The 26,383-nt window shown below is 61.2% G+C and overlaps 1 protein-coding gene across 1 annotated transcript; it reads left to right on the top strand.

The window, feature by feature from the left end:
* Positions 1-598: 598 nt before the first annotated feature.
* Positions 599-26,383, top strand: RTN4R (reticulon 4 receptor). The gene is made up of 2 exons (XM_032398579.1): positions 599-726; positions 24,711-26,383. Exons 1-2 carry the CDS (start codon positions 705-707, stop codon positions 26,108-26,110), a joined length of 1,422 nt encoding a protein of 473 aa, XP_032254470.1. The 5' UTR covers positions 599-704; the 3' UTR covers positions 26,111-26,383.

The raw sequence follows: 26,383 nt of genomic DNA, 5'->3' as shown, positions 1-26,383 counted from the left end.
GGCCTCCAGACAAAGTCCTTACCAATGGCTGGACCCATCGGGGATCCCCACGCCCGGGCAAGTCCCGGCCGCCACGCCCTCGGGCCCACGCCCTCGGGCCAGCGCCCCCAGCCGGCTACCGCCGGCGCCGCCATGCCCGCGGCCGCCTGCAGGGGCCGCCGCCTCTTCAGAAATGCACCGCCTTTGTCTGGGGCCGCGCGGCGCCGGTGCACGGGGCGGGCTGAACGCCTCCTGCGGCCCGGCCTGTGCGCCCCGGGACCCCGCGCTGCCCACGCTCCCTCCCCCTTCCCCCGCCCCGCACCCCCCAACGCACCCCGCCCGGCCCGCGCCCAGGTGAGCGCCCCGCCCGCCGCGAGGCCCCGCCCCTCCCCGCCCCCGCCCCGCCCCGCCCCGGCCCGGCCGGCGGGGGGACCGGGCGGATTCCTCGCGCGTCAAACCACATGATCCCATAAAACATTCATCCGCTCCCGGCCCGCGCCGCGAGCGCCCCGCCAGTCCGCGCCGCCGCCGCCGCCCTCGCCCTCCGCGCCCGCGGCCCCGCCAGCCCAGCCGACCCGGGGAGCGGAGCGCGCCCAGCCTCGTACCGCGGCCGGGCCGGGGCCGGGCCGGAGCGGCGGCGCCTGGATGCGGACCCGGCCGCGGGGAGACGGGCGCCGGCCCCGAAGCGACTTTCGGTCCCCGTCGCGCCCCGCCCGACCCCTAAGATGAAGAGAGCGTCCGCCGGAGGTGAGTGCCGTTCGGCACCCGAGCCGGGCAGGCGGGGTGGGGACGTGGGGTCGGCCCCTCCTGGAGCCGCAGGGCCAGGCTGGGGCTGCCGAGGCAGGCAGAAGGGTCACCGGGCGGCCGTGAGGGCCACCGCAGTGCCGCGCCGGGCTGGGGCCGCGGGCGCCCCGGCCCCGGGAGGGCGGAGCCCGCGGCAGCAGGAAAAGTTGCCGCTTCCCGGGAAAGTTGGCCGTGGCGGCGGGGCCGGGGGCGGCGGGGCCGAGTGGCCCCGGACGCCGGGCGGGGGCCGGGGTGGGGTCTGCCGGCTGGAAGGGCGGGGTCCAGCCTCGGAGCGGCCCGGCCTCGAAGGGGTTAATGAGCAGGGTTGCAGAAACGTGGGTACCAAGCAGGGGTGGGGGTATCGGGTCGCTTCCACCCTTGCCTCAGGACTCCGCTCTGGACCTCTGGTTTCTCTGGGGTCAGGCCGCAGCGGGATGAATCGGGGGCGTTGGCGACAGTAGAGGGCGTGGGGGGCGGGGCTGGCCCAGAGCTGCCCCCTCGAGGGGACTGGCGAGGAGAAGAGGCAGCCTTAGCAGCCCCCACCCGCAGCCTGAGTGCCCCTGGGGGGCTCCGCTAAGAGGCTCCAGAAGTGGAGGGACGCGCAGCATCCCCTCCCTGGCAGCCCTCATGGGACCCCTTCCGCTACCTGGTGCAAGGTCCTGAGAGAAGGGTCTGGGGGAGGGTGACCTCCTGTGAGGGAAGTTGGGCATGCCCTGCCTGGAGGGTGCTCCCTTGGTGCCCACCCAGACTGCCCTGCTGATGTCCACCGTGCCGCAGGCAGCACACACGTTTCCTTGCACGTGCACGTGTCTACAAGGGCTGTACACTTGTACACCGCGTGTGCACATGCATGCCAGGCTGCCCCAGTATGCACGCACACACACGCTGTGGATGCACATCCATGTCCTCGCCCCCGCCTGCACGCCCACGGCCACACATGCATGCACATAGCATGCCTGCTGTGGTCTCCACACTTGGCACATGCTGGGGCCCCTTAGTGGGACCTGCTGCCTTGCCTACATGCACATGTGTTGAGGGGGAGGCTCTGGGCAGCCAGAGCTCACAGATGGAGGGGCGAGAAACCGGCTGCCCCACCTCTGTCTGCCTCCCCCCCGTGTCCTGGGAGTCTCCCCTCCACAACCCCTTGGGTCTTTGTGTGTGTGTGTGTGTGTGTGTGTGTGTGTGAGTGTGTGAGACTCAGTATGCTTCTGCTCGCGTGTGTCTCTGCACGCGTGACCATATGTGCTTGTGGTCACAGCGGCATGTGTCTCTGCCTCCAGTGTGGGTGCCCCTGTATGCCCAGACAGGCTGTAAGCAGGTTTTACCCAAATCTTTAGCAGAGGCACAAAGGTTGTGTGCTGAGAAGCTAATTCAGTGCACCCAGCCTAAGGTGTGAGGCCAAAAGGCTCCCAGCCACTCTTTGCCGTCCCCCGTGCTGGAGCAATGGTGGCCGATGGGGGCTGGGACTCACCTGGGCAGGGAAGGCCCATTTCAAAGCTCGAGGTCAACACAGTGGCAAACAGGCCAGACCCTTCCTCCATGCTCTGTAGTCACTGCCACTAAGCCCAATGGGGAGAAGGTGTGTGCCCACCCTGAGGTTGACCCAGGGTGACCTCAGGAAGGCCCTGCCCTCGGGCCTCAGTCTCTGTGGTAGGAGCCTTATTGGTAAGGTGTTCTATGGTATGTCACCTGCCTCAGGTGTTGTGTGGGGCACTGAGGTAAGGATGTTGGTGACCCACTCTCACTGTAGTGAGGGGGACCTTGGGCCGGGGCTTGGAGGAGGGGCCATACTGCCTGGTCCCCATCTGTGTCCTTGTCTATACAATGAAGACAAGTGGGTCATCCTTATAGAGTGTGCGGGGGTGCAACGGAGGGGTGGGCCGGAGGTTGGGCCCCATGGCTGGGCAGGCTGAGGGGCTGGCCGCTCCTCTTTTCTAAGCCAGACAAGGTGAGGGAGAAGCAAGCTCCATGGGACGGACTGAGCCAGGTGGTGGTCAGCACCCTACCACCTGGCAGAGGGCTGCTCATAAACCCTGGCTGCTGGGCGTGGGATAGCAGAACATCCCGGATTTGGGTCCTGGTGCAGCCACCCATCGGTGGTGTGACCTTGGGTATGACAGTTCACTTCTGTGTGCCTCAGCCTTCTTGCCCGTGACACGGGCCAGTAATCAGGCCTCCCTTCTGGATTGTTGGGGGCACTTCCAGGCCAAGGTCCCCACGGGGTTCTGATGCCAGTGCTTTTGCCTTCAAAATACCCAAAACATCTCTCCCCAACACGCACCACCCTAGGCGGTGGTTCCCACAAATGGAAGTCCTCCCGGAACACTTACACTGCCAACTGGACCTCTTTCCTACTGACTTGCAGATGGGGAAACAAAGGCACATAGAGGTCACAGGGGAGTTGGAAAGGGGTGATGGGCAGTTGGGGAGCAGGAAGTGAGAGCACTGCAGAAGGTGGGAGGTGGCCAGCACCGTGCTTCCCAAGCTGCTGTGCCCCTCACCAGCAGGGAGCCTCTAGAACACTTGAGCCTCAGTTTCTCTACGTGAGGATTAACAGCCAGCTGTGTGTCCTGCAGTTGGGGCTGACCTTCTCCCTGTGGTCGCAGATGGAAAGTAGCAAAGAGGGCCCAGTGGGTCTCAGGAAGCAAGAGGGCTTGTAGGGGTGTGTGTAGACGACCCCCACCACAGGATGTGCGGGGGCTCTGGAAGGCAGAAGAGGAAGTCTTGCTGTCTGAGGAGCCCGAGGGCTGCCCGAGACCCATGTTTGTTTGCTGTTACCCATTGTGAGTGACAGACCATGAGGGGCTGGCCGTGTGCGGCCCTGGTTCCCCCGTGCTCTCTGGACTCCAAGCTCCCCCTCCCTCTGCTGCTCCCAGGCCAGGGGACTCGTGCTCACCGTGCTCACCGTGGCCAGTGCTGCTGCTGGGCTCCAGCCCCTCCTTGCACCCTGCCCCAGACCAGAATTCATGGCTTTGTGGCATGGATGCCCGTGGCAGCTGGTGCAGCACCAGGAGGGTCCCGGCTGGTGGAGGCAGAAGGAACCCATCCCCCGGGGCTGCATTTCCTGATCTCCTGGGCCTGTGGCCAGAGAGTCTCCACAGAGCCTCAGTCTGCAGCCTGAAGGGGGTTAGAACAGGAGCACCAGGAAGGAGTTCCACGGTGAATAAGTGAATTGCACTGAATGAGTGAATGGGTGTGTGAACGAATGTGTGAGTGTGTGAGGGCAGTGTGTACGAGTGTGACACTCCTGCCCCTGGGCCCTGTCGTGGGGATCCTGAGGGCTCTTGGCTGTGCCTGGTTAACAAGTTCACGCCGCCCCGCCCTCAGCCTGGTGGGCCCTGCCCTCTGACCACCCCCCCCCCCCCCCCCCCCCCCGCCCCGGGCAGGGCTGCCTGTCCCCTGATGGCCACCCAGGGCCTGGGCCTCAAGGTCCATAGGAGCCGGCCTGGCTGCCCATACCCCCCTCCCCTGTCCCTTCAGCTGTGCTGGGGCACCGGCCCCCAGCCCCCACTTGCCCTCTCAAGGTAACCCCTCAGGAACCTCGGCACTCCTCGGTGTCCCCCCACTCTGTGGCCCAGCTGTCCCATCCCAGACACTGCGTTTGCTCCTTATCCGTTGACTCAGACACCCATTCATTTACTCATTCATTTGTCCCTAGCCTGCCAGACCCTATTTGGAGCCAGGCAAATAAAGGGATGTGATCCTTGCCCTCCTGAGTTTATAGGACCAAATGCTTTAAAGGACAGGTGGTCACAGAGCCAAAAATGGAAGCCCAGCCAGAGGGTGAGCACGCAGTCCACACTCCCTGCCTCTCCCCGAGCCGTCACTGGAGCGTGTGGGCCCGGCCGGGTGTTGTGTGCTGCAGTTTCTTCTTTTGTCGCTGTATTTTAAACATTTTGCACGTCGGGAACTATTCTTGTGCATCATGGGTTTACTGGTGTATGTGGAATCCCTTCCTGAGGATTCGCCATAATTTATTTATCCGAACTTGCCTTGGCTTCTCACACTGTCCATGGTCCTGCAGGCGGCCCCCAGGGAGGTGCACTCAGCTCATGCCCCCGGTGTCCTCACTGCAGGCCCTGACAGATACCCCCCCACTCCCAAGGGCCTGGCCACAGGCCCCCCTCCCCACTGCAAAGGTGGCAGGCCCTGATCCCCACCCCCTCCCAACATTTTATGGGTGGGCCCCCTGGGCCTCTCCCTCACCTGGGGTCCAGTTTCTCACTGGTAGTGGTAGAATCTGCTTCTGGGCTTTGATCAGGATTCTGACTCTGGGGATAGCCTTTATGCAGCTGGGCTTCCAGCTGCCTCTCTTCTGCCCCCTTCACACAGCCTCTACCCTCACCCTGCAGCGTCCTGACAGTCCTGTCTCCACGTGGGCCTGCTGCCTTGCCCTGCTGAGAGAGGATGGAGGATGGGCCATGCGGCACCATCCTACAGCCTTGACCACCCCCTTCCCCCACAGGACAGGGCAGCCAGGCCCAGGAGGTGCAGCTGAAAGGCAGGACTATGGGCAGAGCTCCTGGCGGGGCCGTGGAAGGTGCTGTATGGGCAGAGGCCAGGGGCTTGGGTTGGCTCAGATGGGCCTGGCAGCCTGTGAGCCCTGTAGGGGCCCAGGCACATGGAGCTGGGCCGGCGGTGATGCAGGGAGCCCAAGTGGAGGGCCCGGGGTGTCAGGAGCTGACATAGCTTTGTTCAGGCAGCCCACCCAGCACCCTGGGGGCGCTCCTCTGCTCTCTGGTCAGCACCAAGGCATTCCTAACTGGCCATCACAGGTCACACTCCACATAATTGAAGTTCTACAGAATGTTGGTAGGGATTGAACAAGGGTTTCATGGTCAAGCAAATTTGGGACTGGCTGGGTAAGTGGCACTGACAGATCTCCTTTACCGCAGGGTGTCTTGGGGCCTTGGGTTTGCAAGCAGATTGGGCAGGGCCTCTGACGGGCACCCCTATGTGACACACTTCAGGGACTGGTGTGTCTAGAAACTGTTTTGGGCTACAGTGGCTGAGATTCCTCAGAGGGCCTGGGAGGGAGACCTTCGGGCCCCCAGGAAGGGCTCCAGGGATGGGTGGGCCATCCTACACAAACCCTGCAGCCACAGCATCTAGTGGGTGGAGGGACCACACTTCTCCTGGCAGTGTGAGGCAATGTGCAAATTTAACCTTTGGGTTTATGACTCTATTTCTTTGCAGCAAATGTCACGGGAAATGTCAGGCTGAGGCTGAAGCTGGTGAAGGGCCCATCGAGGAAGGGGGTGGAGTGCCGAGGGGCTCAGGCCACGGCAGCGTTCTGGGCCCCTCACCTCCTCCAGGGAGCCTTCTCGGATTGCCCCTCGCTTGCCTAGGCCCAGTGCCGTGTCCTCCATCTGTCCCAGCTATTGTGACCTTGTTGAGATGTTGCCTTTATTCACCTCCTGCCAGGGCCCAGATGGGGCGGGCTCAGAGACCTGCCAGAAGTCTCCCCATCCTGAAGTCTGGGCAGGCATTGGATTAGCCCGTGTAGTGCCGGCTCGCTGTGTGACCTTGGGCAGCACCCTCCCTTTCCTGGTCACCAGAGGCTTCATCCGTAATCCACGGCTGTTGACCAGAGGTGGTGCTTCTGGATCAGTGCCTTTGTGGGTGGGAAAATGCTCGAGCCTGAGGTATGTAGGGTGCTGGGCTCTGGGGGAGACAGATGGGGGCTAGGTGGCTGGCTCCCGGTATCGTGTCACAGCCTCAAGCACACAGTAGGTGCTCCATAAAGAGCAGGGACCAGTGAGTAGACATGGAAGGCGAAGAGGTGGAGGGGGCGCAAGACCAGCTGGGAATCCAGAGCACCCAGACTTCCTTGCCTCCCCACCCACCCCAGCAAGGCCAGCTCTGAGGCTCAGCCTGGCCCGTCACTGAGTTCTGCTGTGGTCCTCCAGTCCCGGAGATTGCTTAGCAAGCGTTTATTGCCTCCTTGCTGTATGCCAGGCCTATGCAGTTGAGCGGGGGTCTCAGGGCCCTGGGCTGCCCCCACCCAGCAGTTCTACATGTATTTCCCCTGCATGTGTAGCTCTGCTCCAATGGAGTTTCAGGTCCCCCCCGATCCCGTCTATCTGGTGCTAATCACCCCTGTACGACCTGCCCCTCCACCCCCAACATCTACACCCAAGGCCCAGGGTCCTGGCTGCCTCCCATCCCCAAAGGCACGTCCAGTGTCAGATTGGGCTCCAGGGCAATCCATCCTCTTTTATCCCTCAGTGAGGGCCTGCTCCGGGCCGGTCCCCTCCCAGGTCCATGGCCACAGACGCCCGCAGCTGCCTGCCTGCCATCTCATCCTCCCTTCAGGCTCTGAGATGCCTGCCAGCCAGGCCCCTCCTGCTCAAACTCTCCCATGTCTACCCCTGGGTGAGCCCGCATTGTTTTCAGGGCCTGGGCCATAGAGTCTCATTTGGGAACCTTCTCTTCCACCCTCACTGGGGGAGGCCTCCAGCTCCCTGGTCTTAGCACCTGATATGCGCACCTGTGCCTGCCTCCCCGTCTCCACGTCCCCGAGTCCAGCCCAGGCCTGGCGCTGGGACACAGGGAGTGAGCTCCCAGGAGACACAGGAGGTGGCAGTCCTGGCCCCTGGGGATGGATGGCTGCTGGTGGTCAGGTGCAGGCCAGTTGCCCAAGGTGGCTACAAGAAGGCAGCCCCCCTCCGGGACTCAGATGAGCAAAGACACGGGTCTAAAGAGAGACAGAGACGCCATCCTGTGGGGGATGCCCTCCAGGCAAAGTGGGCAGGCAGTGTCTGGCCTTGGGACCCTCTTGGCTTTAGCCCCGAACCAGTTGAGCACCTGGGCGTGTCACTCACCTTCTGAGTCTTTCTGTCACACAGGAGACTCTGAAGGGGGAGTTAATGTTGAATGTTGCCCACAAGGCCCATCCCCCTTATGGGAGCTTGATTGTTCCATTCAGGTGGGACCCACCTGCCCTAGGCTGGAACTTCCTATGGAGACAACAGGTTGGTGATGGGGCTTCCAGGGCCCTGAGCGGGTCATGGGGGCCCCCACCTTCCAGGGGCGCCCTTGGTTTCCCAAGTCCTTCACAGCTGCTCTGCCCGGAGGGGGTCTATGGTGGAACTCGGGCAGCAGGGTAGAGAAGCGTGTGTGGGCCACTGTGCACCCTAGAGCAGAAGACTCTGTGGAGCCATGGGAGCACAGAGGAGGAGCCCCTGTCTGGGCCTGCCACTCCCCCATCAGTCCTCCTGCCAGGAGGGTCTTTACTACCTGTCCCAATGGGAGTCTCTGACATATCAGTTCATGCCAAGGGGAGCCAAGTGAGGAGTGGGGCTGGGAGGCCCCGGTGGGCTGGGGATGGGATGTACAAAAGTCCAGGCAGGGCCAGAGGCAGGGGGAGCCTGGAGGGGTGTCTGGGACCCACGTAAGGTGAGGAGTCTCTGAGTCCCAGCAGGGGTCTGGGGCAGGTGGACACTGGGCCTGGTCACCCCATACTAACTCAGAAGGAAATTCTGAGTCCCTCTGCCTTCACAATGTGGAGACTTCTGCCTCCACAATTCACTTTGCAGCAGCTTTGTGTTATGGTGGAAGGGCACCCCGTGGTCTTTGGGCAGGTTGGGGTGCAGGCAGCAGGAGGTTGGGCCATCTGCCCCCTGGGTATGGCTTCCGGCCCAACAGCACGCCCATCCCCAAAGATGTGGCTGGAAGCAGAATTACAGAGAAAGGCTAATCCTGGCCAGCCACCAGAATGGGCTGGGCACCACATCATAGCAGTCTTGGGAGGGCTGTGGGCCCCAAGGTCACACAGGATGCTCACACCCAGCTCTCCTACCTGCTTCCACAGGCCTTCACCTGCCTCCACAGCACACCCCAGCCAGGAACTGGGAGTGGGCCTAGTGCTCAGCCCTGCCCCCACCCTTCCCAGAGCCCTGCCACATTCCTCCCACAGCCCTCTCCTGTCCACTTCCCTCAGCCGCCCTGCTTGAGGCCTCCCTGCTCTCCCAGGACACATTCAGCCCCCTCCTTGTCCTTAGAGAGCACAGTGCTGGCTAGTCACACCCCTGCCCAGCCCCCACCCCCAGGCTCCAGGGGGCCTCCCCAGGGATGAAGCTGTGTGAGGCGGTGGCCCATGAGCCTGGTAGGAACTGGGCTCTTAGGTTTCCTTGGGGGCTGAGGCCAAGACCCCCAGGGCCACCGTCACTATCTCCTTGGCAGTGAGCTTCCCCACGTGACAGGGACTGATGGAGGAGCTGAGGGGGGCCCTGGGGTGTGGTTCTGAAGTATGGCCTGGCAGCTGGTCCCCCAGCATCCCCTGGGCAGGACCCTCCCCACCCTCGATGGGATTAGCCAGGCACCAAGATGTACACTGGGGGGTGGGGGCTGGGAGGGAGACCTGGGCAGGTCCCTGAGGGTCACTTTTCTCTCCCTCCATTCTCTTGGTGAAGTGTTTTCTAGCCTTTAGTTTCAGGCCAGCCCTGTGTTAGGCAGCAGGGACCCCTAGATTCTTGTGACACATTCTGCCCCCCAGGCCTCCAGGTCCCAGGGATATACCCCAAAGCGCATGAGGTTCCCAGGAGAGAGAAGTGCTAGTGGGGATGCGGTGAGGACTCTGAAGCCCAGGCCCCTGCCCTGAGATCACACTGGCCCTAGGTCTTAAAGAGGCGCTAGAGCTATTGGTCTAGATGGGGCGCTCCTGGTGGGAGCAGAAGCCGGGAAACTGGGACAGCGTACTCCAGGCCGGGGGACTGGCTGGGGCTGCTGAGCTGGGCCTAGGCTGTTTGGCAGGGGGAGGGGAGATGGGAGTTAGGTGAGGAGCTTGTGGGGGCCAAGAGGGGAGCCAAGGGGGGGTGTTGGGGGATCTCAGGCTGAAAGGACAGGGTGGAGTGGGCAGTGGCATGCCCCCCCCCCCAGCCCAGCCCCAGCGGGAGGCCAGCCCCCTGCTCTGTGTGCTCCCGGCCATATGACACGTGGCCCCTGCACACCGGCCGTGTCCAGGCTGTCTTTCATCTGCCTGCCTCAGCCCCAATTTATGTCAGGCAGAGGCTGACACGGGGACAGGTGTGACAAGTGTCTGGCTTCCTGTTCGAAAATTGGCAAAAGAAAAACTCTCCCCATAAAGATATTCCATCTACATACCTCCTGGATGTCACCGAGCGGACCCATCACAGCTGAGACAGATGGTGGCCCTAATGGACTCCATTCTTTACCTGCTGCCGGAGCCACGGCCCAGTCCCCAGGGTGTCCCGAGGCGGGTGGTGGCAGTGTGTGCGTGTGTGTGCGTGTGTGTGTGTGTGCGCGCGCGCGTCCGTGCTCCTGTGGAGCCCTCCCCGATGCCGTGGCTGACTCTCCCCACCTCCAGATCACAGGAAGCCTGATACCAGCATGACCCTCTCGTCAGAGACAAGGGGACTTGTCAGGGGGGTGCGCAGTATGTTCCTAGAGCAGGTGGTGGGAATTAGGGAGTGAGGGGCTACCGACCTTCACCCTCAGGCCCTGCCAGGTGGCCAACACCAGCATTGGTAAGTTCACTATCCCCACGTTGCCCCGAGACCCAGGTGGGGTCAAGACCTGCTTGGCATGTCACTCACGCAAGAACCCTCAAGCCTAGCTGATGCTTTTCCCCGGCCATGTACCCCTTGGTGGGATCCCACGGCTGTGACCCTGGCCAGGCTCCAGGGCTCTGCTCGTTCACCTGCTCCCTTCAGTGGCCCCATCGGAGCTGAGTCCAGCGTTGGGGGCAGGAGTGAGGACAGACGCCACAGGCAAGGTTGTGGTGTGGGAGGGGAACAGGTTGGGAAGGGTCTAGCTCCAAGGGCTGGCATGGCGGCACTCTGAGGAGAAGAGCCCTTCCAAGAGGATGTGTTGGGAGTAGGGCAGGCATTCTGGAAAGGGGAGCTGCCTGAGCAAAGGCTCGTGGAAGCCACAGGGTCCAGTGCACGTGCCGGGGTCAGAGCTGGAGTGAGGCTGGGTCAGGCACGAGTGTGCCCTTTCTAGCTATGACTTGGCCTCCCTTCTGTCAGGTGAGGACAGTGGGTTCCTGTTGGGGGTGACATGAGGCACTCCTGTGATGATCCCACGGGTGAGCCAGGCATTTCCACTGTACCCACTGTGCACCAGCCCTGCGTGGGCTGTGCGGTCTCTCCATACCCTGCGAGGTGGGTTTGGTTATCCCCATTTTCCAGGTGATGGAACAGGTCCCAAGAGGTTGGGAGACCTGCCTGAGGCCCCAGAGAGGCAGAGTCAGCACCAGAGCCTGGCCTTCTCCAGCCATCCTGCAGGGCTGGCTGTGCTGGGCAGGGACCCCATGGCATCGGGGGTCTTGGAAGGGGGTCTGCCCCCTTGGACAGGGCTGCCTGTCCAGTGTTGGCACATGAGACCAAACAAACCAAACTGAAAACATTTCTGATTTTACTGGTTCATGTGTGTTGTAAAAAATCTGGGAAGATATATCAGAGATGTAAGAAAGAAGTTGTATTAGTCAGCTCAGGGTGTCATAACAAAATACCGCAGACTGGGGTGGCTTAAACAACAGAAATTTATTTTTTCACAGTTCCGGAGGCGGGCAGTCTGAGATCAGGGTGCCGGCGTGGTCCGGTTCTGGTGAGAGCTTTCTTCCTGGCTTGCAGATGGCCACCTTCTCACCATGTCCCCGCATGAAGACAGTGAAAACAAGCCCTCCAGTATCTCTTCTTATAAGGGCCCTAATTCCATCATGGGGGCCCCACCCACATGACCTCATCTAGGTCCCGATCTCTCAAGGCCCCTCTTCCAAATACCATCACGTTGGGGGTGAGGGCTTCAACACAGGAATCTGGGGGTGACAAAAACATTCTGTAACACAAGTGAAATTGCCTTTGGCTTCCGGGTGCAGCTGCCCCCATGGGGATGCGAGTACCTGGTGGACTCTCCTGGGGACTCTCTGAGCACATCCTCGGGGAATGCTGTCCCTCGCAAAGTCTGCAACTTGCCTGTCTGTAGTGGTGGACATTTCTTACACTCATGTGTGACAAACATTTATGGTGTGTGCTGGTCACCAGCTGGGGTCCTGTCCCCGTGGAGCCCACAGCCCAGAGGGGCAACCGAAGGAAGCAAAGCAACATGGAGACCTGCTAAACTAACCAGCGAGGTGTGTGTTGAAGTGGGCGCCCTGGCAGTGGTGGTGGGGGGGGTGGCAGGGACCCTGGGTCCACCACAGTGAGTGGAGTGGGTCCACCAAATGTCCCCTACCCCCAGGGATTTGTCAGGTTCTCAGACCCAACCTCTTCATTTCACAGATGACCAACCCAGACCTGAGAGGCGAGGTCACCGGTGGTGCCGGAGCTGAGTGGGGCAAAATGGCTGAGCTCGGAGGTGCCCCAGCCCCTCAGGCCTGTAACTGCTGTGCTGGGGGGCAGGGAGGCAGCTGGGGAGGAGCAGGAGTGGGGATAGGTGGGCACAGCCTGGCCTGGGAGCGAGGCAGCGACTACCTGACTAGTGCATTGCAGCGTTTTAAGTACGCACTTCCCAAAAGAGGTGCAGCTCTGGTGCATGGGCCAAAGGCACCCTGTTCTCTGGTCATCTGCTTCCTCCTGCTTATGGGGCTCCCCTGGCCCTGTGGGGCCACGGAGGCCGCAGGGTCAGCGTGCGGGGTGCTGCCTTCGGGCGTGCAGTCTTTCTCACCTTTGTTCAGTGTCTGCTGTGCGCAGCTCCTCCCACAGATCAGCAGATAAGCACGCCGAGCCCCTGGGAGTTGGGAGCCAGCTAGGGGCACTGTGGGGGGACCAAGTCTGTCTGACCTGGGCCTGGGCTTACACCGGAGACCCTCGTGTATTGAGCTGGGGGAGGAGGCAATGAGGATGGGGGCAGGGCTTGAGCTTTCGGGGGCTCCTCCCCCCGCTCCCCCAGCCTGACCCTTCTTTGGCCCAGGGTACATATGTGCCCTGGGTCTGGTGGGGTAGGCTGGGCCCCTTTTGGAGCTTCCAGCAGGTGTTGGAGGTGGGGAGAGTCCCTGCTGGAGCACCTACCCTGACTCCTCCCAGGTCCCAGGGGCAGGTGCTGAGGAATAAGGCCGCCCTCCCTAGCCCCCGCCCCCAAGGCAGCCAACCCCCTTCCACATGCCAGCTCCTGGCACATCAGCCTCAGGAAGTAGCCGAAATACATTGACCTGCTTTTCCAGGAGGCGGCGGCACCTGGTCCTCCCACCCTCACTGGTGAGAAGCCGCCAACAATTTCCATCCCAAATTGATTTCAAATAAGGACGAGTTATCACACACAATCATATAGGAATAATTTATCACTCGTTAATAAAAGAGCAATTACTTATTCACGTCGCCCCTGCTTGTGTGCCTCGGGTTCGGTGGCAGAAACGCAACTGGGGCTCTCACTGAAGCTGAGGGAGGTCTGCGCTAGGCCAAGGTCAGGGCAAGCCCTCCCCAGGGGCCACAGACCCCCACTCTTGAGGCCCCATGTGCACACAGCCCCCTGCCAGGATTACCTGCTGGGCCACCTGTTCTTGGGGGTCCTCAGTCTGTAGTGGGTGGTCTCAGGTCTGTGAACTGGGCAGAGATGAGAAGGAGCTGGGGTGGGGCTTTGTCCAGATGTGGAAGGTCTGAGCACACTGCTGAATTTTCAGGCCAGAAGCTGTTCCGTCAAGTGTCTGACTTGTAGAGGCCTCTGGAGCCAAGAGCCCAGAGTGTCCCCAGAGATGGGGAATAACCTCGGTGACCCTTGGCTGAGCATGGTGCCAAAGAGCTTTGTTCAGGGCCATGGAGATGCTGCTCAAGCAATCACAGGCCCACTTTCTCCTCCTGGCCCTCAGAGATGCCTGCTTCTAAACCACATTCATCTCCACCGTCGGGCAGACACACTTTATTTTCTCTTTTTTATTTATCTCTATTTCTGAAATTTCAGTGCAAAATATGCAGTCATTTTGAAAAGATAAAATGGTCAACCATATCTTGCTCAAAGTTAAAACCTGTACCCAGTCCTTTAGGGCTAGTCTGAGAATTGGCTTGCTCTGCCCCAGCCCCCATTCCTCCTTGAAGGCAGCCACTGTTGTTCTGTTCCCTGTTTTTCCTAGTGGTTGCCTTCATATTTCCGTGGCTCCTACCCCAGCCCCCTCTTCCCTAGCATACTTCCCAGTGTGGGTGTCTCACTACCATCAGTTAAATTCATAACCAGTGTTTCCCAACCCAGGTCACATAAATGCCCTTCACCACCCCACCCCAGGTTGGAGGAGCAGGGGGTACTTTGGTGACCTTTCTGCTCTTCTATGGCCTTTGGTTTCCCTGGAGTTTATAGCTGACTTTGTCTTTTCTCCCTTGTCCCATCTACTACCCTCATGCGCTTTCTCTCTCCACCTCGGGCGGTCTACTGGGTGTCTCATTTAACTCCAGGGAGGTCTGACCCCAGGCCTTTGTCTTGCTGTCCCCACATGGACCAGGCATGCTGTGGTCCCCTCATAACTGCCCAGGACTTCTGTCATCACCCAATGTTTCCTGGGCCCCACATTTTCCTCTTTCTGGGTTTATATCCTAGTTGTAGCTGAAGCACCAACTAACTCTCTAAGGAATTCACAGTGAAGAATCATTCTGAGTCCTCATATGTTAGCAAACCTATTCAGGCTGGATTGGCCTGATCCAGAATCCCATGTTGAAAAGGATGTCCCTCAGAATTTTGAAGCCATTGCAATTTTGTTATCTTCTTGGCATCCAGTGCTCTTTAGAGAGCTCTGATGCCACATTGCTTTTCCCTCTGGAGCTTCAGGCCTCTTTTCACCCCCAGGGGACTGAAATCACATTGTGAATGTCATCTATTGTGCTAGGCACTTACTTGCCCAGTGGAGGGCTGGGTCTTCAGCTCTGGGAGATTTTCTGGTGTTATTTCTTTGATAAATTTTTTCTCCTTTATTTTCTCTGTTTTTTCAGATATTTGACCTATATTTGTCTTCTGAATCTCATCAATTTTTTTTCTTTCTTTCTCTTTTTGTTTTTCTTTCTGGAAGACTTCCTTGACCTTGTTTTCCAACCCTTCTATTGATTTTTTTTTTTTTTTTTTTTTTTGGTAATTTTAGTAATTCTATATTTAACTTCCAGGTACTCTTCTTGTTTTCTGATGGCTCCTTGTTCATAGCACCCTGTTCTTGTTTTAAATCTCCTTCTATCCCTGAGAGGACACTGATTAGATTTTTTATTCCTAATTTTTATCTATTTCCCTGCACTGTCTCTGCTTCTTTTAGAGTTGTTTTCCCTCTTGTCTGCATTAGAGTCTTTTCCAGATGCCTGGTTTTCTGGTCATGTGTTCTAGGGAAGCACTGTTGAGAGTGGGGCTTATCAACTGGCAGGTTTGGCGTGATCAGGAAGTAGTCACCCTGAGCGCCCCCAGAAGCCCATGGTGGAGACACTTTCTCTGGGTGTTTCTCCAGGGGAGCAGCCCTATCTCCCTGGTCCTTGCCCTTCTTAATACATACTTCATCATCATCATCTTGGCTCTTGAGGAGGGGGGATGACCACTTGTCTCTAGCACAGGTGGTGGGTGGGCAGGGAGGAGAACCACCAAGTATGTGCCCACGTTCCTTGAGAAGAAGCAGCAACTTGAGGCCATGCTAAGCACAGGCAGCAATCTCTCATGCCTCAAGTTGGGCTGCACAGGCCTGTCTGGGAGCCTCCTCACACAACTGAGGCTGAGCCTGATGGCGGGGCTGGGGGAAATGGCTCTGGGCATGCTTACAGTGTGCAGCCTGGCTGCTGGGCCCTCCTCCTCTACCCTCCTCCCGCCCGGTTGCAACCTCTCCTGGACAAAGCAGGGCCATCAGACCAGGCAACCAATCAGTATGGCTCTGGGATGCCACCTCTGAGTTATAGACCTCATCTCCCTGGGTTCCTCACCTGAGATGGGGCTGACAGAGGGTCCCCTGGGGAGGCAGGACACCAGCCACAGCGCTGGAGGCATCTCAGGGCCCTGGAAAGGCTGGTGCTAGCCTGTTGTCATCCTCACAGCATGGGTGTTGACACAGACCCAGTGCTGGCCAGCAGCATCCCCAGCCACTCCGTGAAGGGTTACAGAGCCACATCTGAGCCTGGGACCACCAGACCCCAGGGCCCACTAGCCCAGGGAACAACAGGCTTGGGCTGAGGATGAGGGGCAGTAGGGGTCAGGGAGCCCAGAGCATGGGGGTGCACTCAACAGTTACCCCTCTGCTGTATGGGTCTCTAGGGCTCAGGGCCTGCTCTGGTCATCTGGGGCGGTGGCAGGGGTTCTTAGATCCTGTCCCCTGGACTCAGCTGGCATGCATGGTCACCTCACCTCACTAGGCTTCAGTGCCCTTGTCTGAGGAGTAGGGTTGATGGTCATCCCCTTGCTGTGCTGTGGGATGTCATGAGACCTCAGGAAGTCTGTGCCTTGAGCAGTCCCAGGGAGGCCAAGGGTCCTATCTCTCCCTTCTCCCTCCCTGTCCCCTGGTACAGGCCTTATGTGGACTGACTGGGCCTTGATGGGAGACGTGCTTGGCCAACAAGCCCCGCGCAGCCTCAAGGCTGGAATGGGCATCCTTGGGCCACAACCCTGCTCAGCGGTGTCTGGTGTCCACCCCACACTGGCCTGCTGCTCACCCACTTCTGGGGCTCCCCACCCTTGTATGAGGCTGGCTACACTCCAGACTGGCCTCAGGTTGGTCCCAGGCTGGTTCTGAGCTGTCTGTGATCTGAGGACCTTGCACATGACTGGTGTGATGATGGTGGTGGTGGTGGTGGTGACAAGGATCATGGGCCTTCACAGCCCACTTTCCATTCAAGATTCTGTCCAGAGGTCCACAGGATGGTCCAGGGAAGCCTACTTGCAAGGAGGTCCCTACACTCAATGCCTCTCTCCTTTTCTGGACAGAGTCATCCCACCTGTACTTTTTCTTTGTTCTCAAATGGGAAGATTCTGCCAGCCGAGGCTTGGACCTTGTCCCACATCCTGGGAAGTGCATCAAACCTGACCTGCCATGTCCCCTCCTTCCAGCCCAAGTGGACAGGCTGATGGTAGTGGGCCAGCAAGCTGCCCTCAGTGTGACCTGGCCACAGAGCCCCTAGAGGAGGGCACAGGGTTCTGGTGCTGTTGGATTGGCATGGAGGGGGTTGTGGCCCAGAGTCCCCAAGACCACCCCCCCCTTAGATTGTCTTCCTGAAGCACAAGCAGGTGCCGTGTGCGTCCGTGCCTCCCCCCACCACCCCAGAGCCTGAGGACATCCTCCTTACAGCCAGCTTTGTTCGACAGTGTTTTAAGTGTCCTCTTTAATGCGTGTTCCATCACCAGCCCCTCAAAAGCCTCTTTAGCAAAATCATTGTGTTTCTTTTGACCTACACACCATTTGGGGGTCATCTTCCCTCCAGCCCCGTGAGAGGCCACCAGGCTGTGTCCATCCCAACAGTGTGGTCGCAGCAGTGTGGCCCTCTCTGACCCTTGGGTTCCTTTTCGTTAGGTGGGGATTCAAGCGACCTCTGCAGGACCACTGTGAGGGTGAGGGTGGCAGCAGGTGCTCTGTGTGCTCCAATCACAAGCCAGGTCAGGAAACTGTTTCTCTAAAGGGCCAGATCCTGAACAATTTCAGCTCTGTGGGCCACACTGTGTGTGGGGACTACTCCACTCAGCGGTGGTACTGCTAAAGCAGCACAATAAACACCCAGGTGTGGCCATATGCGGATAACCTGTTATTTACAAAGACAGGTGGCGGCTGGTGGGCTGGTTTGCCAGATGCCGATAGAATAGGAGGCATGAGGACCCATTGGCTCAGACAAGGGTTTCACTCTGGTCACCTGAACACGGTGCCCTGGCCGGTGGTGACCCAAATGGGAGCATCTCATCACTGCCTCTGGAAACCCTCGTCCCCTGCAACGGGCCAGACCCGCAGCCCTTCCCACTTGTCTCTGTCCAGGGGTTCTCACCAGCCCCCAATGGACATCTCCATGGTCTCAGCAGGTGCTGCCCCCCCCACCCCACCCCCCCGCCGTCCCCAGCACTCCAGCTTAGTGACAAAGCCCCTGAGCGCCCTTCATTCTTTACACCGCTCCCCAAGGCCTGACTGTCAGGGGTGTTTGCCAGAGCTCGGCTGTCCTGGGACAGTTCAGGTAGGCTGCAATCCAGCTGCTCCCTCAGGACTAGGGCTGATCCGAGGCAGACGGCCGAGAGGTGGGACTGGCTGATCCCAGAGGGCGAGGGAAGAATAAATCCCACTCTTACAGAGGCCACCGGCCTGCCTTGTCGGTGATGTTTGACAAGTGCCGAGGGCTCGGGAGCATGTGGGGACACGCCCTCCTGTCTTGTCCCTCCACAGAAGAGAGCAGACCCTCTGCAGCCCTGCTTCCTGGCAAGAGCTCCCCGTGTCTGTCTGGCCTCATCACAGCAACCCTCTGCTACTTGGCCGACTCACCCACTGTGCCCTGACCCACCCCGGCTCTGGCAGCCGAAGGCCCAAAAGTGTATTCCTATCGTGTGTTCCTACAGTGTGCACCCCAAGTGTGTGTTTCTATAGCGGGCACCCTCAGTGGGTGTTACCACAGTACGCACCCCACGTGTGCATTCTTACAAGTGCACCCAAGAGTGCACTCCTGCACTGTGTCTGCCCTGTTGGAGGCTGATGCTCTGGGCCTCACACGGATGGTCAGCTTCTGGCAGGTATCAGATGCAGGGCCCTGGGAGGAGGTGGGCTGTATCGGGGTGGGGGCTAGGCGCCCAGTCCTGGATAGGAGCTGGCAGTGGGAAGGGGTCAGAGAGGGCAGATGGGCCTGGTGGCAGGTATGTGGTAGTGGGAGTGCCCCATTCCTGAGCTGCCCGCCCTGGGGTGGGGCAGGGCCATATTGGCCACCAGCTGATTCCTCATTAACATCCTCTGGGGACTTGAGCCCATGCTGGCCGCCAGACTGAATTAGTTGAGGGACCAACTGATGAGTGGTTGTGGAGACAGGTTCCCCAGGTAATTAGGCAGTGGGTGTTTGTTGGTGGTCTTCATGGAGGGGGGTAGGGGATGCCCACCCCATGTGAGGGAGGGGATGCTGGCTGAATCCCTGGAGCGAGGGGGGTGTGTCCTGCACCGTGGGTGGATTTTCAGGTGAACAGAGCCTCCAGATGCTGAGCATCATCAGCCCCCAGTGTGGGGCTCCCTGGGGTGGGGGCCAAGGGAGGTGGGCATCAGGTGGAAACATGGGCTGGACAGGGTGAGGTTCCCAGCCGTCTGGTCCAGCAGCCCACCCTTGACCAAGGATGGATTCCCAAGGCGTGATTACAGGGCCAAGGATCCTACCCATCAGAGTGTCTGCATGGACACTCACCCTGGCAGTGGGCTCCAGTGCTCCTCCCCTGGTGTCCCCCTGATGTCTGGGGCCAGGTCAGGATTCCATGGTCCCTTAAATCCCCCATGTGGCACATGCCATGCAGCCAGGCGACCACCGATGGTCAGCCTGCTCCTTGACCATACGTGTTATAAGCCGGGGACTGGTCTCACGCTGACAGTGTCCAGCGCGGCCCCTATCGTGAGGTATCCCCTCAGGAACACACCCTTAGTGTAAGCTCTGCAGCCAAGACCTCCAGCTCTCGAGTGGGCCAGTCCCCTCCCCTGGCAGCCTTGGTTTCTTTGCTTTGAAAGGGACCCAGCACCCTCCCAGGTGCCGTGTTAGCTGGAAATTTTAAGCGGGAACATAGCTTGGGTTTCAGGGGTGGGGGTGATGGTAAGGTGGGGACGGGGGAGCTTTAACTCTCTACTGCCAAGCAAGGCCTTTTAGTGATTAGACACCATGGGGTTGGTGTCTAAAACCAGATTAGACACCTGGTACTGTGAGCAAGTGGCTTCCCCTACCAAACCACATTTTCCTCTCCTGTAAAATAGGAAAATAAAATAGGTCCCAAGGAGGATTCAGGAGACCTCTGTTGGCCCTGAGTCCACCTGAGCACTGAGTGCATTCAGGAGGCTGCTCCCGCTCCCTCTGCCTACGCTGGGCCTCAGTTTCCCCTGGTGCATGCAGTGTGGCCTGCTGGAACTGCTCAGCCCTGGGTCCAGTGCCCTCCTTCCCTGGCAGGTGACCTTGCCTGTTATCGACCTGGCCTGCCCCTGCAGATACTGCCCCGACAAGATCGATAAGGAGTGGGGCCTTAAGGGGCATGACCGGCAGCAGGGGCTGACAGCCACACACCCCCGGGAGATGCAGGCCCTCTCGGGGGCGGGCTGCCCCCCCGGGGAGCTGCTGCCACCCTCCGCCCCCTGGAGCCAAGGAAGGGGCCTAGGAAACGCCAAGGGCGTGCACACTGCCTCCTGCGTGCGTCTATGGGTTGGAGGACAGACAGAAGGTGGGAGGTGAGTGTGAGCAAGGAGTGAAGACTGAGGGGGGGACAGATGGACGGTGGGGGGTGGGGGGTGAGCCAGTCACTGGTGGAGGGCTGGCGGGGGTGGGGAGCAGGCACGGGACAGGAAAGCGTGAGTACAGCACTGCTGGGGTGCCCTGACTCTCTGCGGTGTGTGGAGGCCCCCAGCCCCCCACCCCCGCCCAGAGCTATTTCTGGCCTTGGTGTGCTGAGCTGTGACCTCTTGTTCTGCCGTGTAACTGCGGTCTGGGACGTGACCCTTCTGGGGACGTTCCCGGTGATCGAAAGGGTCCTGAGCTGGCCAATGTCCCGGCTGTGCTGCAGCTGCCCGGCCTCCCTCCCCCAGCCTACTCACCGCAGGCTCCTGGGGGGGTCAGGGGGGGACAGGCAGCAACTCAGAGCCTCCCGGGAGATGTCCCCTCCCAGCCCCAGATGGCACAGAAGGGAGTTATGTACCCCTGGTGCCTGCCTACGCCTTCGCAGCCTGGGCTCCATTCCTGGCTTGGCTGGACATGGCCCCTCCTGGGTGGCCCCTTCTGGGTGGCACCGTGGCCCCTTCTCTTTCCCACCCTTCCTCCTGGACCATCGCCAGGTGGGAGCAGTCCAGGGCTTAACTGCTCTCTCCCTCAGCTTCCTAATCTGTAAAATGGGCTTGTGATATTATAAAGAAAACGGATTCTGAAGCATCTCTGACTCACGCCTTCTATGCCAACTGGTAGACTGTCGCACTGCCCCCTGGAATAGGGTGTTTCTGCCACCCCACTGCCGCGGGGAGCCAGTGACCTCGGGCAACCAAGGCTGCCAGCCCTGCGTTCGATCTCTGACCTCATGGGCTGGAGGTGGCGGGCGGCGGCACAAGTGTCCCGTAGCACCTCAACGGAGCTGCACAGCTGCATACGTCGGCCCAGCCCGGGCTAGGGGAGCCCCGAGAGAAGTAGGGGCCAGGAAACACCCCAAAGACCTCCCCTGCGCCTGCAGCCTCTGGCAATCCCTGCTCCCGAGCTGCTGACTTCAGCAGCCGCTTGCCCGCCTGCCCACTGGCTCCTGCGGTTGCCGGTGAGTCCCCAGAAGCCTCCGCCCCTCCTGGCTCCCCTCCCCACTCCTCCCCTTCCCTCCCCCCACACCCTGCAGTGACCACGAAGGAGAACCCAGGCCTTTTGCCGCCCAGAGGATGGGCCAGGGTACGCCCTGCAGGTGCTCTTTGGGACCACACCCAGGCCTGATGGGATTTGGGCTCCAGGGCCGCATCAGCCCTCATTCCGGCTTCGTCGGCTGCCCCAGCGGGAGAGGCCCTGAGCAGAATCCAGTCACCGCCTCCCTCCACAGCCTCCCGGGCAGGAGTGGCCCGTCCTTCCCCAACGGTGGCATTTGTGTCATCACCACTGCTCCTGAGGCAGACCTGAGCTGAGAGGGGAGCCCCTCCCATGACCCCACGGGCCTCTCCACGGGGGTGCGGGGGGGCACTGGGGAAGACCCCTGACAGGGCCCTTCTGAGCTGAGGCCTAAGGAAAGAGGAGGCAAGAATCAGCCCCAGGGATGGCAGGAGAGGCACTGGTTTGGGTATGTGCGAAGCTCAGGTGGCCAGGCGGCCTGGTGTGGGAGTGTGCCTTGCTGCGGTTCCCGTGCGTGAGCCAGGGCTGTGGCGGGGCTGTTTTCTTGCCATGTGTTTGGAGGCGAGCTGGTATTGAATGCTCACTGAGGACAGGAACCCAGTGAGGCTGGGCACAAGTGGGAGGTGGGGCTGAGGGGATGGGCTAGGAGGACAGGCTGGGGGCAGGCTGGGGGGACCAGATGGCCGGGGGCACTTTTTAGGGTTCAGAGGGGTCAGATGAGTGACTGGGTCCAGTCCCTGGGGTAGGGTCAGGGATCACCATCCCCGCAACCTGGCAGGGCCTCCTGTGTCCCTAGGGCCCCTGCTGTGAATATGAACACAGGTCGCAAAGTTGGGTTTGATTATCTCCTAAAAAGATGCCCCCTCTGCTTGCTCAGCAGAGGGGTTGCCATGGATACCAGCAGGCAGGCCCCAAGGGGGGCCAGGCTGGAGCCAATTACCGTGGCTGCAGCAAGGAGAGAGCCCACCGCTGGCCACTGCCCTGACAGCAGGCCCGTGCAGGGGGACCGACCCTCAGAAGTTGGTTTCTGAAAAGCAGTTGGCTCAGCGGGAACGGAGCCATGTTTGTGCCTAATGCCGATTCCCAGCAGCGCTGAGCCGCACAGCTGCTCTGCCGCTTGCCCCCATGGCCTAGCTCGGCCCCGGAGCCTTGCTTGGGCCCTTCTTGGAGTGGGGGTACCCCAAGCACGTGGCTTACAGCCTCCTGGGGGCCCAGGCTGGGGAGGGCTGGAGGCTGGAGGAACAGCTGGCCCTGGCGAGGTCCACTGAACCTGACACCGGCCGAGCTCCCAGACCACGGCTTCGGGCCTGGCAGCCGCCGGACCGCTCAGGGGGTGATGTGGCAGGCGTGGTCACGATGGGTGGCCGCTGACATAGCCTGGTTGGTGGTGTGGCCCAGTTCGTGGCAGGGCACGGTGGACGACATTGGCACGGCTGTGACGTAGCGTGGTTGGTGACATGGGCCATCCTTGGTGGTGAGGTCCAGAGCCCAGCCTGGTGAGTACCTGGGGCCCCCATCCCACCCCATCCCACGTCTTCCTCTTCCGTGAGTCCTCGGGGACAGGAAGCGCTGTTTTCATAGGCATCGTTACATCCGGTGACAGGTGAGAGGCTGGTGAGAGCAGGCATAATCAGGCCCGACCTTCCTGAGAAGGCCGGTAAGGAAAGAGCCTGAAGAGGATGTCAGCAGTTTAAATAGAACAGCAGGCTAAGGGGGCCCCCTCACAGCCTCCTGTGCATGGCCAGCCCGGGGAGGGGTGTCCTGGGTTTGGGGAGTTCTGGACCAGGCCTGCCTCTCTCGACCCCCATCCTGGGGCTGTGGGTACCCAGCAGCTAACAAATGGCCCCGCCCTGGAGGCTGAGACAACGCAAGAGACAGAGGAGCCCCCAGGATGTGGGTGCTTATCCTGGGGACCAGAGTCCAGGAGGGCACACTCCTTATGACCACTGAACATGCTGGCCTTGCTAGGGCTCTGGGCTTGGGGCATGCATCGGCACCGGCCCAGACAGAGAGGATCCAGTGTGGCGAGGGCCCCAGCATGAGTGGGGGGCCCCCAAGGTCACAGGTCTGGGTGGGGGAAGGTGGCCCGTGGTCCTCTCCTTCCTCCCACCTGGCTCCAGCCCCAGCACTTAGCCGGCCTCCTGTCTGCAGAATCCTGCTCTTAGCTAACTGCCAGGAAAGGTGTTAGCTGTCAATGAAGGTGTTAGCTGATAACTCAAGTGTTAGCTGATAAGCCGTAACCCTCCCAGGGGGATTCACATTTTAATAGACTCACTCCTGAAGGAGGAAAGAACCTTTGGCATTCAAAGAGGGGGGCTCTAACGGTGGGGTGATAGGCAGAGAGCTTCATATTGGGGTGTGTGGCCCCGATGGTGAGGCCAGGGTGGATACAGTGCCCCAGGGGTATAGGGTCTTTGGTGAGGCCCTGTGTGTGTCTGGCCTCGAGATGGTGGCAGGGGCGGGGGGGTATGAGGAATTGTGCAGGCATCGACTGGCTGGAAAGGAGTAAGCACCTCACCCGGGGAGGAGATCAAGCAGAGAATGAGGCCGAAGGGAGGAGGCTGCAGGAGGAGCTCCATGCCAAGTCAGGATGTGTGGAGGAGGGAGCAGCCTGCCTGGAGGGGGCTCGCAGGGCGGGCGGGGCTGCCGCTGCCTGCCCTCCTGACCCTGCCCTCAGGCACCCAGGCTCCTGATCCTGTAAGAACAGAGTTGCTCTGGAGCCCACAGTGCCTGTAAGTTTTGTGTGTCGTGTGGGTGGGACCCAGACCCCCCTACAGGAGGGCTGCTGGGGGCTGTGGCTCCCGGCTCTAAGGCCTCGCGGTTTCCTCATTAAAGCACAGCTTTCTGCAGTGGTGAGGCCTCCTCAGAATCCGGGCAGCCCTGGCGCCTCGGGGGCTCCGGGAGCCTGGGCAGGGGGCCTGCACAGGGCACAGGGTCTGGGCCACAGCCCCTCCCTTCCTGCAGCTTGGGAGGGCTCTCAGGAGGCGCTGCTGCAGAAGCTGCTGGAAGCCCAGCAGCTGGCTGCCTGTCAGGCCTGGGAGTGAGCCTCGGCTCTGTGTGAGCTCAGCCGGCCTGATCCTCAGCCGATAGGCCAGTGGGGCAGGGGACAGGCCAGGGACGGTGCTGGGACTGACGGGAATGGTGGGCAGGCCCGGGGCGCTCGCTGGTGTACTGAGAAGGTATCTGCAGGCATGAGTGTCCGTCTCGGGAGGGCTTCATATGGGCCTTGGTAGTGACCCCGCTAACCTCGAGCGGCCGGTGTGAGCCTGTCAGCTTGTATGTTTGAGCACTGGGCAGGGCGGCGTGGGGCATCTGCAGGTGAGCTTTCTCAGTGTGGAGCGTGGAACTCCCCAGGCAGGTTTCAGCCAAGTCGTTTCCATGTGGCAGGTGGAGCAGGGGTCACAGCACCCGAGTCTTCAGGGGTGACAGCACATCCTAGGCCCGGCTCAAGGCTACTCCCGAGGACTGATCCCAGGGGCCAGCCTGGCTCCAGCATGACCCCCAGCCTCACGGGGCCCCCTGCCTGTTAACCACCTCCTCCTCTGCCCGCAGGGAGCCAGCTGCTGGCCTGGGTGCTGTGGCTGCAGGCGTGGCGTGTGGCCGCCCCGTGCCCAGGGGCCTGCGTATGCTACAACGAGCCCAAGGTGACAACGAGCTGTCCGCAGCAGGGCCTCCAGGCCGTGCCCACTGACATCCCGGCCGCCAGCCAGCGCGTCTTCCTGCACGGCAACCGCATCGTGCACGTGCCCGCGGCCGGCTTCCGCGCCTGCCGCAACCTCACCATCCTGTGGCTGCATTCGAATGCGCTGGCCCGCATCGACGCGGCTGCCTTCACCGGCCTGGCCCTTCTCGAGCAGCTGGACCTCAGCGACAACCCGCAGCTGCGTGCCGTGGACCCCGCCACGTTCCATGGCCTGAGCCGCCTGCACACACTGCACCTGGACCGCTGCGGCCTGCAGGAGCTGGGCCCTGGCCTGTTCCGTGGCCTGGCCGCCCTGCAGTACCTCTACCTACAGGACAACGGGCTGCAGGCGCTGCCCGACGACGCCTTCCGCGACCTGGGCAACCTCACGCACCTCTTCCTGCACGGCAACCGCATCCCCAGCGTGCCCGAGCGCGCCTTCCGCGGCCTGCACAGCCTCGACCGCCTCCTTCTGCATCAGAACCGCGTGGCCCGCGTGCACCCGCATGCCTTCCGTGACCTCGGCCGCCTCATGACGCTCTACCTGTTCGCCAACAACCTCTCGGCGCTGCCCGCAGAGGCCCTGGCGCCCCTGCGGGCCCTGCAGTACCTGCGGCTCAATGACAACCCCTGGGTGTGTGACTGCCGGGCACGGCCGCTCTGGGCCTGGCTGCAGCAGTTCCGGGGCTCCTCATCCGAGCTGCCCTGCAGCCTGCCCCCACGCCTGGCCGGCCGTGACCTCAAGCGCTTGGCCGCCGCCGACCTGGAGGGCTGCGCCGCAGCTGCCAGGCCCTCCCGTCCCTTCCGGACCGGCGGGCCTACTGACGAAGAGCCTCTGGGGCTGCCCAAGTGCTGCCAGCCGGATGCGGCGGACAAAGCCTCAGTGTTGGAGGCGGGCAGCCCGGCCTCCGCCGGCAATGCGCTCAAGGGACGTGTGCCATCCGGCGACAGCCCGCCAGGCAACGGCTCCGGCCCGCGGCACATCAACGACTCCCCCTTCGGGACCCTGCCCGGCTCGGCTGAGCCCCCGCTGACCGGGATGCGGCCCGAGGGCTCCGAGCCACCAGGGCCCCCCACCACGGGCCCTCGTCGGAAGCCAGGCTGTTCCCGCAGGAACCGCACCCGTGGCCAGTGCCGTCTCGGCCAGGCGAGCGGTGGGGGCGGCGGCGCTGCGGATGCAGAGGCCTCGGGCGCCCTGCCCAGCCTCGCCTGCGGCCTGGCCCCCCTGGGCCTCGCGCTGGCGCTGTGGACGGTGCTGGGGCCCTGCTGACCAGCCACCGAGCGGGAGGCCTTTCTCAGCAGTCAGGTGTGTGTACATACGGGGTCCCCTGGGCACCGCCAGCCAGCACCGGGCGGCAGGCCCTCCCTGATGGACGCGTCCCGCCCGCCCACCCCATCTCCACCCCATCATGTTTACAGGGTGCGGCGGCAGCGTTTGTTCCAGAACGCCCCCTCCCACCCGGATCGCGGTATATAGAGATATGCATTTTATTTTACTTGTGTAAAAATATCGGACGACGTGGAATAAAGAGATCTTTTCTTA

This window comes from Phoca vitulina, unplaced genomic scaffold (assembly GCF_004348235.1).
Source record: "Phoca vitulina isolate PV1807 unplaced genomic scaffold, GSC_HSeal_1.0 scaffold117, whole genome shotgun sequence".
Lineage (NCBI taxonomy): Eukaryota > Metazoa > Chordata > Mammalia > Carnivora > Phocidae > Phoca > Phoca vitulina.
The sequence above is the reverse complement of the archived record's forward strand: the minus strand, read 5'-3'. Positions and strand labels throughout refer to the sequence as shown.

Bases quoted from the DNA above. Each gene is read 5' to 3' on its own strand.
- RTN4R (XM_032398579.1), top strand. From the start codon at position 705: ATGAAGAGAGCGTCCGCCGGAG. The intron at 727-24,710 runs GTGAGTGCCGTT...CTCTGCCCGCAG, and splicing joins GAAGAGAGCGTCCGCCGGAG to GGAGCCAGCTGCTGGCCTGG.